The sequence below is a fragment of the Indicator indicator genome, chromosome 19, assembly GCF_027791375.1.
Source record: "Indicator indicator isolate 239-I01 chromosome 19, UM_Iind_1.1, whole genome shotgun sequence".
Taxonomy (NCBI): Eukaryota; Metazoa; Chordata; class Aves; order Piciformes; family Indicatoridae; genus Indicator; species Indicator indicator.
In genome coordinates, this window is record NC_072028.1 from 1,154,547 (window position 1) to 1,173,389 (window position 18,843).

The 18,843-nt window shown below is 48.6% G+C and overlaps 1 protein-coding gene across 1 annotated transcript in view; it reads right to left on the reverse strand.

Annotated features, from left to right (window-relative positions):
* Window positions 1–521: 521 nt before the first annotated feature.
* WTIP (WT1 interacting protein) overlaps window positions 522–18,843 on the reverse strand; it is a 71,337-nt gene continuing 53,015 nt past the window's right edge. Inside the window, exons 4-8 of the mRNA XM_054389822.1 lie at window positions 8,608–8,670; window positions 6,163–6,293; window positions 5,031–5,082; window positions 3,305–3,373; window positions 522–674 (exon numbers count right to left, since the gene is read on the reverse strand). Coding sequence (XP_054245797.1) covers window positions 522–674; window positions 3,305–3,373; window positions 5,031–5,082; window positions 6,163–6,293; window positions 8,608–8,670 — 468 coding nt within the window. The remainder of the gene's footprint in view (window positions 675–3,304; window positions 3,374–5,030; window positions 5,083–6,162; window positions 6,294–8,607; window positions 8,671–18,843) is intronic.

Consider the following 18,843-nt stretch of genomic DNA (forward strand, 5'->3'; position numbering starts at 1 on the left):
GGTGCTTCTGCAGAGAATGCCATCGTTTGACTCATGCTGAAACTGTCACTTGTTTGCTTCCTAAGTCATTAGTTCTGGGAATCTAAGTTTTCAAAAACCTGTGAGACTGCATTCTCCAAGAGCAGCACTCAACACCACTAGCTAAAGTGCTAGCATTTATCTTATCATGCTTGCTGCCATGTGATAAGGTGCTAACTTTTGGAAAGTAACTCTACACGCCTCCCTGGGGTGAACTCTCCACTGCAGGACAGTGAGCAGGGAGTGCAGAACAGCCCTTTTGTACCACTGCTTTTAGCAATGCTGCCACTGACAGTTACAGTTTAGTGGTGAATGATATGTTCAAGTAGACGGCGGTGCAGTGGCAATGCCTAGAGAGAAGAACGCATTATGTACACCATCAGAAAAGGACCCTTCACCTCTGATTGGACAAATAAATAGCTGGTTTAGGTGGAAATTACTGGAATCTCATCTTTCGAGTCTTTGTGAGAGCTCTCTCCTCTCCTGCTGGCACTGGCAGTGTCTCAGAGCTCCGTGACGTGCATGGGGTAGCTGGGCGGCGGGTGCGAGGGCAGCTTGATGTTGAGGCGCCTGATGTGGCAGCCGTGGCAGAGCAGGTGCCCCTCCAAGGGGTAACAGCGGTGGCCCTCCTCATCATTGAGCTGCAAGCCACAATCCTAGGGAAGACACAGCCCAGAAACCAGGTCAGGCAGGACAGCCCACAATGCACAACCCTCAGAAGCTTCAAGAGCTTTGGGTAGGTGGCCCCTGACTAGCCCGTATTAAGCAGAATGCCACCACTGGAATCAACAGGACGCTATAGCAGCATCCAGCATTTTCCTCTTTTTCTGTACTCTTCTGGTCGCTTCTTCATCTAATAAATATTCATAAAAAACAGACAAAAAAAAAAAACCAAAACAGGCCAAGGACTGACCCTGACACATACAACCTGCAAGAGGTTAGAACCGATAAAGAGCTAGGCAGCAAGGAAGAACCAGGGGAGTGCAAGTACAGAATGAGACAAGAGGGAAGAGGGGGAGAGGAGGGAGAGACATTTTCCTTCTGAAGCAAGGGTTCACTGTCTCTAGTCTCCAGTCTCAATCAGATTTGAAGGCCAATGGTCCATCTTCAGTGGAAACATGCTAGCACCTCTGGGGCAGGCACAGAACTGCAGGGACAAGGAGTGAACAACAGTGGAGGGACAGAGATAAAAAGAAAAACAACAAACAGTAAGCCTGCCTGCTGACTGCTTTGTACACTCCGGTCCTGGTTTGCAGTTGTCATCCTTGCAATTCTGAGGACATTTGAAAGTCATGGCAGTTTTGTGCTTGGATTTGCTATTTTAAGTATGTTAAATACTTAATAATTGTTACTGTGATCAGTGCTGATGAAGCAGAGAGTCTGAGTGTCTATCTGTACACTTAACACACAGGGGGGCAGAGAAAAAAAGGAACAAGTAGATCATTTTGGTATTAAAAACTGATGCAAAGTTTTTAACTGAACACAAAACCATTTTCAGCTTTCACAGCTCAAGTTAAAAACCATCAAATTTTACAATGCTGAAATAGTAACAACGAAAAATTCAAAGCAAGCTTTGAAACTGGAGTGTTCTTTCAGGGAGGCAAAGTTCCTGCCAGGATAGTTTCCTGTGTCACTAAATGTTCTCTAATAACTGCCTAGTCCTTTATGGAAGCCTGAAAATTCAGTTCCTCATTAGAACTTAACAATTTCAGATGCCCTACAGATGTGTCCAGTGTCCATACCTTTTGCCCTCTCCAGAGCTCTATTTCTTTTCTGCTGTCTGAGTCAAGTTCAGTTATGGAATGAAAATCAGCTTCAACTTCCCAGCAGAAGTGATTGTACAAGAAAGAGATGATAGAGAAAAGCAGCAAAGTTTCCAAGCTGACTACTGACTGCCTGACCACCAGGTGCTGATGACATCATCTGAGATCTCACTGAAGTCATCACAGCCTTTGCAAAAGCCTCCATGTAAATACCTCAGAATAATGGCACTAACTTTTCTTTTGGAGACAGCAGTGACCCAGCGTGTCCAGGTTGAGAGCCTGCCCCTGTTAACACGTGGCTAAGCCCCTGATTCCTGGACAGAGAAGCACCTGCCATTCTGGGCAGATGTGGCAGTAGCTCCACTGGCCTCAAACTGGAGGGAGAAAGGGGAAATGAATAACGAAACAGAACTGAAAATAAAGCCCCATTGGGACATTCTGATATAAAGTCAATAGCCTAAGAGAGAAGGGAGGGAGCTGTCATCTTAGGTGAAGCCTGCACAAAGCAGTAGTTGTGGGAAGAAGGAGGAGGGAGGTACAGCTCCCCAAAATGCTGGCATTGCCTGTGCCAGTTTCTCTTTAAACAGTAACCGAGAAGGACAGAGCATCAGGTGTCTCTGCTGGCAGGAGACAGCTGAGTGGATGGAGTCTTCCTTCCATTTAGGTTCATACACATTTCAAGAGGCCCTGAATTTTGTTATCTATCTTCTCCCTCAGTCAGAAGTCTCTTTGTAAAACCTTTTTTGTGCAGAAGTGCATGGCAGAGAGCAATGCTGCCTTGCTGCAAAGACAGGTAGCACAGTCAGGACCTGTGTGGGTAGCTGGATGTTGTGTCAGAGCACAAAGCACACATCAGAAGGGAAGGTTTGGGTAGATCCCAAAGTAAAGAGTTTGTTTCCCTGCTCATGCTCCTGGCTGCAGGGCTAGGACTGAACTCAGGTCTCTTCCCTAAAGCAACAGCACTAATCCCACAGCTGGATCTGCCCCAAAAAGGGTTTAAGTGCACAAAAAGAAACTGCTTCCAGAACAGTGACAGGTAGGCAGTGGGATCCCTGTCTCTTTCCTAGTGAACAATCAATACTCACTGAGCATGGTAAAAACCACAGCTAGATCCCTTCCAGTTTAGGAGTGAGTGTCCTTCCCTGCACAGGCCCTGTGAATTCCAGCCCCCTCAGACCAGAGCCACACAAGCTGTGTCCAGAGCTCAGGAGTAGAACCAGCACCTACTCTCTCCTCTCCCCATACAGAAGTATTAACAAAATCCAGCCCACCAAACCCAACTGCTGAAGTTAGTCAACTGGGAACAAAATAAAAAAAAAAAAAAAGAAGAGACTGATTTGGTGCTGGAGATGGCAGCACACTTGCAGCCCAGCCAGCACTCAGCTTTTTGCCTCCCCTCTGGGAGCTGCAGGGCAGAGTCCTACCTGCCCAGGCCTGCAAGAGTCAGCATGAGCACCCTGGGGTGCGAGTCAGGCACCTAGCAGGAGGCAGAGGCTTGCCATGGGGTGGAGGCTGCTGCTTACCTCACAGTGATAGCACTCCACGTGGTAGTCCTTGTCCATCGACACCACGCGAATAGTCTCCTCAGAGCCCTGGTGGGGAAGCAGAGGGTAGGGAAGAGTGGGCTTGCAAGCAGGGTTTTCTCAAGCTTCTTCCAGTACTCAACCCATTGCTCTGGAGAGCTGATTCTTAGGGGATCCTCCCTTCCTCTGGAGAGCAGAGCTGAAGGTCTTGCCCCCTGCTGCACAGCACTGCACTACTGGCTTTGCTGTTTAGCAGCATGTGGGTGTCTGCCACATCTGAGCTGCAGAGCTAATTTGGGAAGCGTAGCCAAAATTTCAGCCTCAAGGGAAAAATTTGTTTTTAAATCAAGTAATTTTCCAAGGGCACCCACGGACTGAACAAACTGCCAGCCACAATCTATGATTGGGGAGCTTTTCCCTGTACACACCCTGGCCTGAGCTTTCCAGTAGCTGTGTTCCCCTCCAAGCCTCTGCTGCACACCACATGTCACTGTACCCTATAGGGGCTCACATACCTGCCTGGCAGGTAATATGTGCACAGCCCAGAACTCCAGCATAAGGCTGGATGCAGCTCACTTGTGTAACTGCTGGCTCAGCCCCAGGCCCTGCAGAGCAGCCCATACCCTTCTGCTAACCTCACAGACTCCTTCCCTGATCTGCTCTGAAGACAGAGCTCATCAAATTGGTTGCTTTGCATTGTTTCCAGTTCCAGGTGTGGCTACAGCATCAGATATGATGTAGAGTGTGTCTGAGAGAAGCTGTGGGCAAGTTAGCACCTGCACTGCTAGACTTGAACTAACTAAGAAACCTCCATGGGAAAGAATGTGGAGTCCATCCTGCTAGCAGTCAGATGAGTCAGCAGGACGACTGTTTTGTGTTTTTTCCTCCTGTTTTTATTGTTTGTTTGGTGGGTTTTTTTTAGAGTCACTCTGTAAGACAGGAACCCAGTGAAATTTACACAGGAGTTCTCTCCTCCCATCCCATCACCAGGACAAACAGCTCTGCCTCAGCCTTTGTAAGCCTTTTAATTATGTGAGACGGGGCCATTTAGGAGACATGAGAATGACAACTAGAGCCATGTGCAGGGTGATGGAGGTGGGCAGGCTGAGAGGCTCTACCCACAGGCCTTACTGGGGCACAGGAGGGAGCCTGTCAGTGACCTCAGCAATGGGAACTCAGAGGGTCCTGCACCCAGGAGAGGATGAGAATGCAGAAGTCTTATCAGGCTAACTATACTGTCAGGCTAGGCTGAAGGCTGCAAGCAGGTCATTCACCTGGCTTCCCCAGCAGTCTGCTTTCCTGCTGCCTTTCCCACCCTTTAAAGCACTTCCACTGCACTGCCAGTCCAGGGTGTCCAACTGCATGGATCAGGGTAACCTTAACAGATCCACATCAGAAATGCAAAGATAACAGACAAGGGAAATTGCTACTTGAGCTAAGGGAAGGCTCTAAAAATAAACAGCAATTGACTTCTTGGGTTGCTCTTGGAGCCCCAGTCAGGGCTGGCAATGAAAGGAGGTTTCTAACAGCGTAATTAGAGCTGAAGGGCACCCTGAAGACATGAAGGACCATGCTGTGCCTCTGGGAGCGACCCTACTGCTGGGCTGTACCTCATACATGACATGGTATGACTTGGGAGAGGGAAGAAAAGCCTCTCCTGTGTGTGTAGGAGGGTCCATGTGCCAAGAGGTGCCTGCTGTGAGGAGCCAGTGCACACCACACCTACCTGAGCTGGTAGGATCGGCTGGTTACAGGAAGCGCATTTTGGTGCAAAAACCCTAGGGAGCAAGAAGAAAATGTTCACATCACATGTAAAGCTTCTGCAAAAAGCAGAACCAAGAGAGGTGCTTCTAACCATGCTTTGTTTTTAGCTAAATGTCAGTCCACAGGACTTGGGACAACTCTGAATGTTTGATGATATTCAGGGAAAAGGGGATCTGGAAGAGGCTGATCTAATTACTTCCATCTTCCTGACTTCTGGGCACAGTGAATCCAGCCCTCTTCCCACACATGTCCCTTCTCTTACCTTCCTTTACTCATAGAGCCATTCAAGTTCTTCCAGAGACTCACTGCTTTGACTGCAAAGCAGCTCCTGACCTGGGGACTGTCACCATCTGACAGCAGGAAGACCCAACCATGCTGAACAGGAGAGGGGCTGGTCGCGGCTAGGCTCTGCTTAAACCAAATTCACCAGCTGGTCACCTTGTCCACAGCTGCATTTTGTGACAACCCCTGGGCCAGCATTCACTCTGTCCTTGAAACACAACCAACCTGCTACCAACACGGCTGAGTTCAGAGTGATTTGCTCCTGCTACATCAGCTGAGTTATTGGTTAACTGGAGCTAGGAGCATTCACATTGTCTCCCAATGGGAGCAGAAAGGACTCCAAGAGCAATCACTTGAATGACAAAACTTTTTGTCATTCTAACACTAGCTGCTAATTACATGTCTACTGCCCAGCCTGGGTTAACCCAACCTGCAGTGTCAGTAAGCCAGTGTCCTGCTTCAGCAGAGCCTCAGCTCTTCAAAACAGCCAGCAGAACCTACCACCCCTTGCAGAACCCACCACCCACCATGCTTTACAGAACCCACCACCCTTTACAGAACCCACCACCCCTTGCAGAACCAGCCTAGTGTAGTCACCTAGTCCACCAGGACATCCTCTGACACAACTTGATTTTCAGCCACCCTGGCCCAAGAAGTGACCTTTAATAGGGCTTGAAGACACTTTACAAATGCAAGCTGCAAGAGCAGCCCTCAAGAGGCACCTGAGCAAAGGGGAGTGAGGCTCTGAAGGGCCTGCAGAGCTGTAACTGCCCTGCTGAGCGAGCTGAGTGCTCTCCCCGTTGTACACTCACGTGTGGTAGTCTTTGACACAGTAGATGTTGTTCTCCACATCTACAGTGAAGGGGACTCCATCCAGGCACTCGTTGCACACCACGCAGCGGAAGCAGCCAGGGTGGTAGGACTTCCCAAGGGCCTGCAAGATCTGCAGAGGCAAACACCAGATTACCTGGATGCACCACCACATGAGACCCCCTCCACACACTGCTGTGCCTGCTGGTTAATGATGACAGCAAGAAAAGCACAAAGTCCCCACCCTGCAGATCTGCCAGCAAGGGGCCCTCTCAAGCAATCCACTTGCTTGTTTCAGTAAGCTCCAATAAAGAGAGCTGTGAACATCAGGCTAAACCCCTCAGCTGGCTCTGCAGGGCCAGCACTGCCAACCCAAGTGAACAAGGGCTTCAGAGACCACTTCTGGGACAATCTGTCGCAGCCAAGTGCAAGTTCCTGGGATACAGATTTAACTGACAAAGCTTTGCAGGCTGTGACAGACAGAATCCCAACCACTCACTCCTCTAACAAGCAAATAAACAGCTTCTCCTTATTCATGGTGGGTCCCAGCCCTGCATACTTACTGCCTGCTGGTCACTCAGTCACAGAGGCCCAGTGGTGTTACCATTCCATCTGTATCCGTGTCTTCGGATACAGATCCATCTATCTGCCCAGGCTTTTCCCATGCTGACTTTCCCTACTGCATATTATTTGGGGCTGTTCAGCCTGGAGCAAAGGCGGCTCTGGAGAGACCTTACAGCAGCCTTCTAGTATCTGAAGGAGCCTACAAGAAAGCTGGGGAGGGACTTTTTTGGGGGGGCTTGCAGTGATAGGACAAGGGGCAATGAAGCTGGAAGAGGGGAGATTAAAACTGGAGATTAGGAAGAAATCCTTTCCAGTGAGGGTGGGGAGACACTGGCACAGGTTGCCCACGGAGGCTGTGGATGTCCCCTCCCTGGAGGTGTTCAAGGCCAGCTTGGATGAGGCTTTGAGCAACCTGGGCTGGTGGAAGGTGTCCCTACCATGGGATGGAACTAGATAGTCTTTAAGGTCCCTTCCAACCCAAACCATTCTGTGATTCTATGATTTCAAAGGCTTCAATGGAGGGCCTGATGTGGTCTCAGCTGCACTGCTGCAGAACACCTCTAGCTCTGTTCAGTAAGTGGCATCAGACAGTTCCTGGCTTTTCCTAGCCAGGAACAAGTCCTCTCCATGCTCCGTGCTGCTGGGCTGGGCTGGGCTGGCCTGGCTGTGCAGCCACCCCACCACACACAGCAGCCCCTAACCCCCCTGCACCTCTGGCCCCAAACAGCTTCAGCTGTGCCCAGGCTGCAGCTCTGCCCCTTGGGGAGCAGGGGCAGGGCAGCCCTGCCACGTGCTGGTGTCTGTGTGCTCCCAGAGAGTCAGCTAAACAAGGCTGCTTGATTCCTGGAGCTCCAGAGCTGCTTCCTTTCATCACAGCACACTTGCTGATGGAAGAAAGGCAGACAAGCACCTGCCAAGCTTCCAGCTACTGAGCTCCACCAACAATGATGGACTCTTGTCTGGGATTCTGCAATTAAGGGCCAGCTCAGAGCATGCAAGTCAGGATCCCCCTCCCCCTCCCAGCATGACACAACTCCAGAAATTTGCTCTTGGGATAAACTGAACAATATCCTTGCCAAACCAGTGGTGCCAGAATATGAGCCAGAAGCCTCATTAGCGAAGCCTCCCTTCCAGCTCCTGCTGAACCTCTGTGTTTGCAGTGCAACAGCTACTTCTGTGGGGCAGGTTGGGCTTTCCTATGCATCTTAAAGCAAGAGGAAATGAGATACACCACATGAGCTGCACTTCTTCAGTGTGTCAGCCACTTCATTTTAGGGAAGCACAGACTCAACTTTTCCTACTTTCACCCACTGAGATGATGCCAGCATTAACTGGCCCAACCCACAGCCCTTTGATTTTTTTTGTTACAGCTCTGTGACTCTGACTGGTGGCTGCCTGCAAATCCCCGTGGCAGTAACGCATTTTAACTGACATGGAGCCAGCTGCAGAAGGTAAATAAAGCAAGTCACAGAGTGGGCAGTAAACCTCAGGGCTACTGATAACATCCCCCTCTAGCTCAGATTCCATCCACCTGACAGAGCTCTTGTTACCCTGCTGTCTCACAAAGCACACCCTCTGCTTTCCTTTGCCATGCTCTCACTCAAAGCTCAGCTGCATTTCCCCCCTTCAGGATTAAACTATTGGGTTTTTCTTTTTCTTAAACTGGCATGCAGCAGAACAGCCACCTCCCACCAGCTCAGGTGCATACCAAGCCCAGTTCATTGTACACAGCAGCAGATGAAGGTACTGTTGTTTACTGCCTGAGCTTCCAAAATGCCTCTGACAGCAGTGAGGATGAGGATGGTGTGAGCAGGTGTGAGCTGAACAGCTGGCAGCACGCTGCCCAAGGCAGGCTGCCCCACCTTGGGAACTGGGCCTCTTACCATTTCCATGATGAGGTGTCCACACACAAAGCACTTGTCTGCTGTTTGCTGGAAACCTGAATACTGTGCAAAGGACAGAAGAGAAAGGATTGTTAGGAGCCACTCCTCTGGCTGCAGAAACGCCCTGCAGCCAACCTTGTGCTGCCTTCCAGCCGGTGCTGTGCATGGCAGCAAACTCTGCAGCAGCCTTAGGAGATGCTGATTGAGAAGCTTGGCTCTGCTCTTGCACTGTGCTCAAAGCCCAGCTTGGCCTTCTGATCCGCTGCAAGACTTCCACTGAGATTGCCAAGGTAACAACAGCATTTGGAGGTTTACTTTTGAAGCCTCTTTGGAGAATTTGCCTTGGGTGTGCTGGAACCAGCTCGGATTCACTCTGTTGTTGTTGCTGTTGGGAAGTAAATAATCAAGGACTTACCTCCCAACTCCTGCTCAAATTAGTGACCAGATGCTCTGTGAGTTGACCTCAGATTTGGGACTTACATTTCTCTCAGTGCTAGAAAAACAAAGACAGACTCAAAGAGGATTTAGCTGCCTTGTGGGTACCAAACTGTTTATCCAGAGAAGAATCTAAAAGCCCAGTGGCAGGAGCTCGGTCTCCCTGTACAATGTGGGCAACAGTAAGGCACTTCAGAAAGATGATGCAAACACCAAGCGCCAGCCCGTGCTCCAGCCTGCAGTGGGGAAGGGGATGGCTGCTCAGGCTGGGCGCACAGTGACAAGGAGATACTCAACCCATTTGTTCCCTGCCTGGTTTTGACCTTCTTTTTGTACTTGTGTCCCTAAAGTAGATCCTGTTTCAGATGCCGAAGCCTGTCTTTAGCTGTGTGTTCAGAGATATCCTACAAACACCAGGCCAGGAGACTGACCTGCCAGAAAACCACCCTGCAGGCAGGAGGCAAAGAGGCACGGCCTGAGCAACTCCAGCCACGTAACCTTCAAACCTGTCTTTGCAGCGGCTGAACTTTACCCTCACCCACCACAGTCCCACTCCAGTGGAATGCTGTGTGCACTCTTCCTGCCAGGAGAAGGGATGCCCAGTTACCTGTACGGTATGGCACAGTGAAGCTCATTTCTGTGATCAAGGATGTAGCTCACCTGAAATGCGCACAGGATAGAAGAGAGGGAATGGGGAGGACAAGAGTGACCTGGACTCCTCTCCCAGAGTGCAGGTTAATTGGCTCAGGCACCCAACGCATCCTTGGTGCCCCAGGCTGGACTGCTCCATTCCCCACTTGATTTAGTAGGGATTAGCTGTGCCCTCACTTCAAAAGCCAGGGGTTCCCAGCCTGGAGCTGCCATATGCTTTCCTTTCTATTGCTGTGAGGGGATTACATGATCCTTCAGATCAATAGGTTGGAGACAAAATTATTGTTGCTATGCAATGAAGTGAATATGAAGGAAAAGGTCTCCCGGGGCCTTTGATGGGCTCAGAAAGTCAGTCAATGATCATACGGCAGCTGTCACAGCTCCACACTCACCAGGCTCTGAGGAACACAGCTCATGCAGTCTTAGGAAACTTCAAAACTTCATCAAAAGAGACCAGGGTGTGAGGAAAAAACAGAGAGACAGGCAGCCCTGGCTGGCTGTTCCTGCAGAACACTGGGGGTTTGCTTTTTGCTGCTTCTTGCTGATGCAGAAAAAAGGCCTTGCTGCTTGAGATGGCTCTTGGTTGCACTGTGTCTGAGTAACCATCTGGCCAGACCATTTCCTAAGGCTGTGAACCCGAGGGGTCCTGCAAACAGGTGGGTAGGTCTGAGGGGGGCAGACAGCAGAGGATTAACAGCAGCACAAACCCAGCTAATTCTGAAACCCTGCTGGAATGACTTTACCACTGCCATCTGGCTGTCATTTGATAAGGAATGCAGAGGGGCATCTCCCCAGCTATTGATGAAGAGAGAACATTATTGCCCAAGAACAGAATGGCAGAGTGGGCAGAAAAATGTCATTTCTGGCTAACTAGGCTGTCATCAGTTCCACTGTTTGCCAGGAAGAAAGCTTTTGCTGACACGAAATCACTCTTTATATGACTAACCCTATTAAATTAAAGCCATTATTTGTTTTTAACCAGAGAATTGTTGTTTGTCAAACACATCCAGAACTGCATTACCCAATTAAGAAGGCTTTGCAAAATAGCAGTAAATCCAAAAGCAGTGATAAAATCTTTTATGGGATGGGGAAGCTGTGTCTTGCCACTGCACTCTGTTCTGAGCACAGCATTGCTCCACACCAACTGCAGAACTGGTTCAGGAAGAGGTTTGGATTCAGGAAGGGTTCTGGATTCAGCTCTGCTCATGCTTTAAATCAGTTTTGACTTGAAAAGAAGACTCAGCCTTGGACCCCAGCAGCACCATTCTCTACATGCTGGAAGTAGTGTGGGCACTGTTGGTTTAAGGTGAACAGGAAGATCTTTTCTCTCCCTTTTTGCAGTTCACCTGTCATCTGGTTTGCACTGTTTGCCCTTCATCTGGAGAGCTCAACATCTCTGCTGTGCTAAATTTCAGTCTTAGAAGCAGAGTTTACAAATGAAGGCTTAAAATACTAATTGAGACTGGCAACTTCTCTCTTTAAAGCACTTGATTATTAATAACCTTTGTAAATCCTGGGTGCAACAAGAAAGAAGTTGTGACTTGCTCCAGACTGCAGGCAAGGGGGAATAGCCTCTTTATCATCAGCACACCCAAGAGCCTCCCCAGTGGGAGCTTCCCAGAGTGGCTGAGTGGAAGAAGCACCACTGGCCCCCAGAGGTTGTGGACTAGGTAACTGCAAGAGAAGAGGAGGTTATGCTCTGCAGACTTGTAACCTCTTTTATTACTGACACAGCTGGAGGGGCAAAAAGAGCTTTTGTGCACACCAGCTCTGCCTCCTAATCTGGAGATATGAACACCAGACTGACACAGTGAATGCAGGCTGATAGGCAAGACCCTAGTGGAGAATTCAGACCACAGCCACACTTTCTGCACACCAGGTACTTTATACACAGTTTCCTTCAGATGGAAGCAGCACAGGGCTCGGTTTTAGCCTTACTTTATAAGAGGTTTGTATGTGCTGGCTTGGGGTTTTTATTCCAATGTTGTCAAACACAGACACATCTCAAACCAGAGAGAAACACTGGGAAGTCTACAGCCAGTCTGTGTCCAGGACAAATGCAAAGGGAAAGTCTGAACTTTCCCAAATATTTGTTAGGGATGCTCATTAAGCATATAGAAAAACACTGGAGCTGCTGGCAATGAGGTGTTACCCTTTACTCTCCTCACTTCTGTGGTGTAGAAGTAAGATGCTAGTTAGCACAACTAGTTGAAGAGCTAGCACATTGCTGTTCCTCATTTGTGTGTCCTCCCACAGTTACCTGGCTGCTCCTTTTGACTTCTCTTCCCAGGACAACACAATCTCACTTTATGTGCGTGAGTCAAGATGTTGTAATCAAGCTCCCCACTCATACTTACATAAAGTAAGACTCTGGGAAACTAAATAAACCTTGAGAAATATGTAAATTATGTTAGAATGGAAGAGTAAAAATAAAGTAGACTTGGCTGACTGAATTTTCCTTTTGTTTGCTGTCCAATATACTTTGGTAATCAAACAGGCAAAAAAAGTCTCTAATGATTCTGCCCCACAGTCTTTGTTTCAGTGTAAGAGGAAAACAAATCCCCTTCTGTCCTGGGTACTTAGGCCTGTTAGTGTCCTCCTGTGATAATCACCTCCTGTGATATAACTCTTCTGTCTAATGTGCAATATATCCAAGAGAAATGAACAATGAATTTTGAGCATATAATGAACAATTATGCACGGGGGATAATCCTGCCAACTATTATGAGAAACAATTTTTCCTCTCTGCCTTCAGCCCTGTAACCAATCTTGGTTGTCTATCCAGAATCTTTTTAAAGTTTGATGTTCTCATCATGATTTTCAAAGGCAAAACCACTCACAGAATAGCATGCCTGAAAAAAAGCCTTCAGGAGCCCAAGAGTCCACCCTGGGCAGTGCCAACCCTCTGAAAGGATGCAGCACTTCCCCTTCGCATGCCTCACCCTGCCCAGGGAGAGGCTGCTGCACCTCCCTGCTGTTCTGCACTCCACACAACAAAACCTTCCTCCTGGAAACAGACCCTGGAATCTCATTCAGGCACATTTTCTTCTTTGATGAGGATGTTCAGAACCTGCTGAAGGTTTGTGAGAGCTGCCTGGCAGTAGGTGTGGCAGTTGCTGCCCAGGCAATGGCATGAAGCTGTGAAAACTCCACTGCCACAGCACTGCCAAGTCACCAACGTGGCTGCTCAGCCTGGGCTGGGGATTCCTTCTCCGTGCTGCTTTAAGGGCTTTTGAGAGGGATGATCAGGAGGTTTTGCCAAAATGCTTCAGGCATTTAATTCTGAAAACTCATTTCTGAATTGGGTGCTATGCTAATAATGTATTCCAACCCCAGGCTGCCTGTAATCCCTCACAGCCTCTCTTCAACTTGGTTTCCCATTATCAGAGCATCTGTCTTCTCACTGCTTCATTGTCTGCTCTCTGCATGGGACCCTGAGTACATGGGACACGACAATGCAAGAAATTCATGGGATCACATCAAGAGAAGGAGAAATACTGAATTTGGTTTCTGCAGATGGAGTTTTGTTGTTGCTGCTGTGGTTTGGCTGTTTGGGGGTTTTTCACATATATTTAAATGCAGTGATTGAACTGAACACAACAGAGCCTTCTCAGCCTCCAAGATACAGGAGCCTCCTGGCAGGTGGCAGAGATTAAGCTTAAGGAAAGCAATCCAGAACTCTACTCTTCTTCTTGCTGAAACCCCTTTATGTGTCCTATGGCTTCATCCTGTCTTGCTGCCCGTGAGCAAACACTACCACAGCAGATTGTTTTCTTACTTCTGCACTTCCACTCTGTAATGTTTGAAGCACATGCACAGGGCAAGGAGGGAACTTCTGTTCTACACAGAGGTAACAGTTGGTTTGGCCAGGCACAAAACTCTGCCAAAGGATCAGGAATTCAGCGGGTAGCTAACCCTGCCTCAGCAGGCAGGCATTGGTAACTCTGAGAACAGTCATGGACAGCCTACAGAGACCCATGTGTAAACACACATCAAAGCTACCCCCTGATAAATTAAGAGCCAACCATGATTTCCTCACCTAGATCTTTGAACAAATGCTTGTGGAAGCTTTGAAACAACCTCTTTAATGCTGCATCCTACCCTCCAGCCCCCCATCTATTCACTTGATTCCCACTGCACAGCACACTCTTGCTGTGGGTTCTTTACTGCCACTGCAGCCATCCAGCATGGACACTGCAAAGGGAACTCCATCACAACAGAGCTTCCTGGGGGGGGTGGGAAAGGCTGGATTTCATTCCAAACAGTTGTTGAAAGATTTCAATTCAAAATGTAAGAGCAGCTAACAGCAAGGTTTACTGCAGCAGTGCAAGCACATAACTTTCCCTCTTGCTTTTTTCCTAACCCTCCCACAGAAAAAATAAATAAATTAATGCTGTCTCCTTACAAGTGCTTGGCAGGAGTTAAACATAATTACAAAGAGCTCCAGCTCTTTTAAGTGTGCTTCAGTTACTGTCATTTACTCTTCAAAGTAATATATTAACACAAATGGGAGTATCTGACTGTTTTGGATCAGCATCTCAAGAGGAAACAGGGGAATGACTATCTGGCAGGATCCCCACTGGACTTTGTGACATGCTCTTCAAAACATTCCACCAGCAAATGGCAAAGAGGGGACAGCTGCAAAGGTTGGTTCATGGAGACACATCTCAGGAAGAAACCTGCCCCTCCTTGGCCCACCCTTAGCTCCTGGGCCTCCCTGCCCACATTTTCATACTGGCCCTAGATTTAACAATTTGTGCTCTGGGATGATTTCTGGCAGAACACTCAGATCCTCCTGAAGCCAACAGGAACCATGCCACCAGCTTCAACACACTTTCAGAGTCATAGAATCGTTTTGGTTAGAAAAGACCTCCAAGACCATGCAGTCCAACCATCAACCAGCACCACCATGGCCACTAAATCAAATCTCACAGTGCCATGGCCACACACCTCCTGAACACCTCCAGGCATGGGGACTCCACCACCTCCCTGGGCAGCCTGTGCGAATCCCTCACCACTCTTGCAGCAAAGAACTTTTTCCTCATCTCCAACCCAAACCTCCCTGGCACAATTTCAGGCAATTTCCTCTCCTTCTATCACCTGGTATTAGGGAGAAGAGACCAACCCCACCTCACTGCAGCCTCTTTTCAGGGAGCTGTAGAGAGCACTGCAGTGCTGTGGTGAAATGAGAGGTGGACCCACACTGCCAGCTCTACAAACTTCACATTCAGGTCCAAAGTGCAGAGGCAAACCAATGCTGGACTATCCTTACAATATTTTACATTTGAATTTTGATCCCACCTGTAGATGAGATGCAACACCAGTTCAGAATACCCCAATGAATCATCATGACTGCCAAATTTGTTTATAAAACAAATCCAGGCCCATTGGCATGCCACAGATGTAGGAAAAGCTAAGGGAGCAAAGTATTCAAATGTTTTTTGGCAGGGAGGGGCTGGTGTGAGACACACACAAGCACCAACATGAACTTTGCTGCCTCATGCAGGGGTTACAGGAACATGCTCTAATCTGTTTGCCTTTGTTTTCAGTGACAGGGCCTGGGAGCACAGCAATGCTTGGCATTCTTGATGCCTCTGGAACATGAAAGCACCTCCTGTCCCAACCTAGAACTATCAGTGCCTTGACAATGCTCCCAGATATCCTTACACTTCTGCACATCAGGAATATTGCAGCAGCTTTGGTCCCACCATTCTGTTAAACACATCAGCAGGCATCCACCTGTGTCTGTTCTCTGGCTGGCTTTGCAGCTGCAGAGCAGGTCTCCCAATCCAACATCCATTTGCCCTGGGATGCCCCTTAGCTATGACATGGACAGAAGCTGCAGCTTTAATCATTTACCTTTTCAACTGGGTCTGTGTTTCCTTAGAGTCTTGCTCCGCAGCAATGGGCTCTGACCAAGGCACTGGTCCCAGTGCTCCCCTCCCAGGGGGCATCCTCAAGCATCTATACTCACCGAGATGGAAAATCAAACCTCTGACTCCAGCTGCCAGCAGCTTCCATGACACTCAATAAATACTATCCCAGGGCCCCAAGTGGGACAGACACTTCCCATCCTGCCAGGCTTAGGAACAGCATGTGCACCAACTGAGACAGCCTCGTTAGCATTAATAGTTATATTGCAGCCATGCCCAGGGGGGCAGCTTAGGGCAAGGCTCTTGGGTTTGGTGCTACCAGAGAAGGTGCAAGCTGGTCACTCAGCCTGTCCTCCAGTTGTGTCCTGGACATTTCCAGGACCAGTCCTGCACACTCTGATCCTTCAAAGCCACTGACAGGTTTACAGTTGTGGCTGTAAGATGAAGCCCTTTGTGTTCTCTGTAGCCAACTTTTGCCAGTGGCAAAGAGGCTACAGCTGTAGCAAAGGGCAAAGTGTGGTGAGCAGGTCCCAGTCACTGCTGTAGGGGAGGGAAGGATCAGAAGCCCCAGCAGACTGGAAGGAGAGAAGGAAGACTTGAGAGGCAGCTTGCAGGGCTGCAAAGGCACAGCTCTGATGGGGCTGTGAGCTGCTTGTCCTCCTTTACCACATCCCATGGCAGGAGGGAACAAAGCCAGGGCAGGGAGCTGCAGAGCTATTTCCATGTGGCTGTAACAGGGGTTGGCCTCCCTGGGCTGGGGAGGCAGAAAGGTGACACCCAAAGGGCTCCTGGAGGCTTGCAAAGCACCAGGTCTCTCTTTATGGTTGGTATGTGCAGACCAAAGGTTCCTGAGCCTTCACAGCCCAAGTGACAGATCTCCCTCCTGAGATGGGTGAACAGCTTTAGATGAAACTTCAACCAAGTTGAAGTTAGCAAAGTTAGCTGGAGGCAAAAACCTGGGGTGGAGCAGTTAAGCCTAAATGATGAAATCTGGCAAAGTACTAAGACATGAAAGAGATATCTTTAAAGGGAAAGTTTTGGATGACCTTAATGCTATGCACTGCAGCTTGTGGTGTCTCAAATAGGTTATTTCCAGAGCATCTGAGTGTCTTCCAGTAGTGCATTAGCAACATACCTAACATCTGTCAGGAGGTTCATTTTCCCTCTCATCTGCTCCCCAGAGAGAATTTCTCTTGTTTCTTAACCTCTGCTGGGCCCCCACTCCATAATGTTCATTACCTCAAGAGAAAAAGGAAAAGCCCATCAAAAAGAAAAAGAAGAAGAGAGATCTAATAGATGGAGGATTCAGGCTGCTTTGGTGACATTTGAAAGTCCTTTTTGCCAAGAAAAACAGACATTTCTTTTACATTTCTTTACATGTTATTGAAGCATTGAAAACAAAAGCCAAATTAAAATTATTGAGCTGTTTTTCCTTCCCCCATGATTATGCAGCAATTTATCAGCAAAATGGAGCAAGAACATCTGACTGGGATTATTTATTATACAGTAAGGCATTTAGTTTTTTGTTCAGTTCCCCAGGAACAGTGTCCCTGCTATGGCCAGTTAGCCATCTGTGTCCTGAGAGCTTGCAGTGAAGGATTAAACTGTCCCTTGTTTTCTTTCCTTTCATGACACAACTCTCCTAACAGGGCTGAGGCAAGACTTGGGTTCTGCTGGCCTTGCTACTTTAAGGTGGCATAGAAAGAAAAAAATTAATAACTGGATCTTCCTGAAGCTAAAGCAAAGCAAGGAAAAGTTTGGGGGGTTGGGTTTGTTCTTTTTACTCCTACCACTGAGTAACACTCAGTGCTCCCCCTGGAAACTGCTGAGATCAGGCAACCTCTGTGCCAGGCTGGGCCAGAAGTGCAATTATTGTTATTTTTTTCATCTGATTAATTACTACATTTAGCCAATATGGCTTGGGTTTAAGTACTGAGAGAATCTGCAGCTAATCAGTCTTGGAAGCAGGAGGCTGACCAAGGTAAAGCAGAGGTATGCCATGGCCTGCAGGTGGGAAGGGCTCATCAGCCCTCACCCATCCCTTCCCAACCCCACAGTTGTGTTCTCATGAGGACAGCTGTGGCATCCCTTCCCCCATCCATGACTCCACAAGTGGGACAAAAAACTTCCAGCATGCTTCCTCCCTGGAAAGGAGAGCAAAAGGAGCTGCAGAGGAGGATAATCTGTGCCCTCAGAACAAGCAAACATGTGGGAGAACAATTTGCTGCAAGAATGTACCTCGTGGCTATTGCCCAAGGTGCTGAAGGGTGTATCTGTGCTGCCTTGGACAGCTTCATGGCTCTGCAGTGGAAATTGCTCCTAATGAACAACATCTCCATTTCTCCCAGCACCTTCCACCCAGGAATCAGAAGTACTTTTCAAAGACAGGGCCAGATTTGGGTTCCCTGACACTAGCAGCTCCTCACCTCATGCTTGTATGGATCTATTGTTTTGTTCACACCATATAGGGCAGTGAAGTCCATCTATCACCTTTGATAGAGAGCTGATCTGGCTGGAGTGAGCAGGGCTTCAAGAACCAGGTGTCACACAGGAGCCACCACCTTGCTGAGGGCAAGAAGGGGAAGGGGCAGCAAGGAGGAGTCTCTTGCTGGGAAGGCTGATGAGGGACTAATTCCCACCACTCCTGCTTTGGTGGGACTGGGAGCAAAGTCACATCAGCTCACATCTGCCCCTGGGAACCCACGGCAAGGTTGTGGCTGCTGTTACAAGCCCAGTCATGTCCACACAGGCTCCTCCAACTCATCTGCTGATACCTGGATCTCACCAGTGACCCCAGCGTGGCAGCACAGCACCTCCTGTTCTGCTCTGCTTTCTAGTACCTGTTATCTTTGTGCCACGGATGAAACAACCTGGTCACAAGCAGCAGGGTAACAACTCTGCAGAGCTATGACCAGGCTCCCACACCTATAGCAGCATCTGATTCTCCTGATCAGCTCCCAGGGGTACAACACTGCAGAACTGTGACCAAGCTCCCACACCTATAGCAGCATCTGATTCTCCTGATCAGCTCCCAGAGGTAACAACTCTGCAGAACTATGACCAAGATCCCACACCTATAGCAGCATCTGATTCTCCTGATCAGCTCCCAAAGGTAACAGCTCTGCAGAACTATGACCAGACTCCCACATCTATAGCAGCATCTGATTCTCCTGATCAGCTCCCAAAGGTAACAGCTCTGCAGAACTATGACCAGACTCCCACATCTATAGCAGCATCTAATCTAACTGATTTCCTGATCAGTTTCCAGGCAAACAGA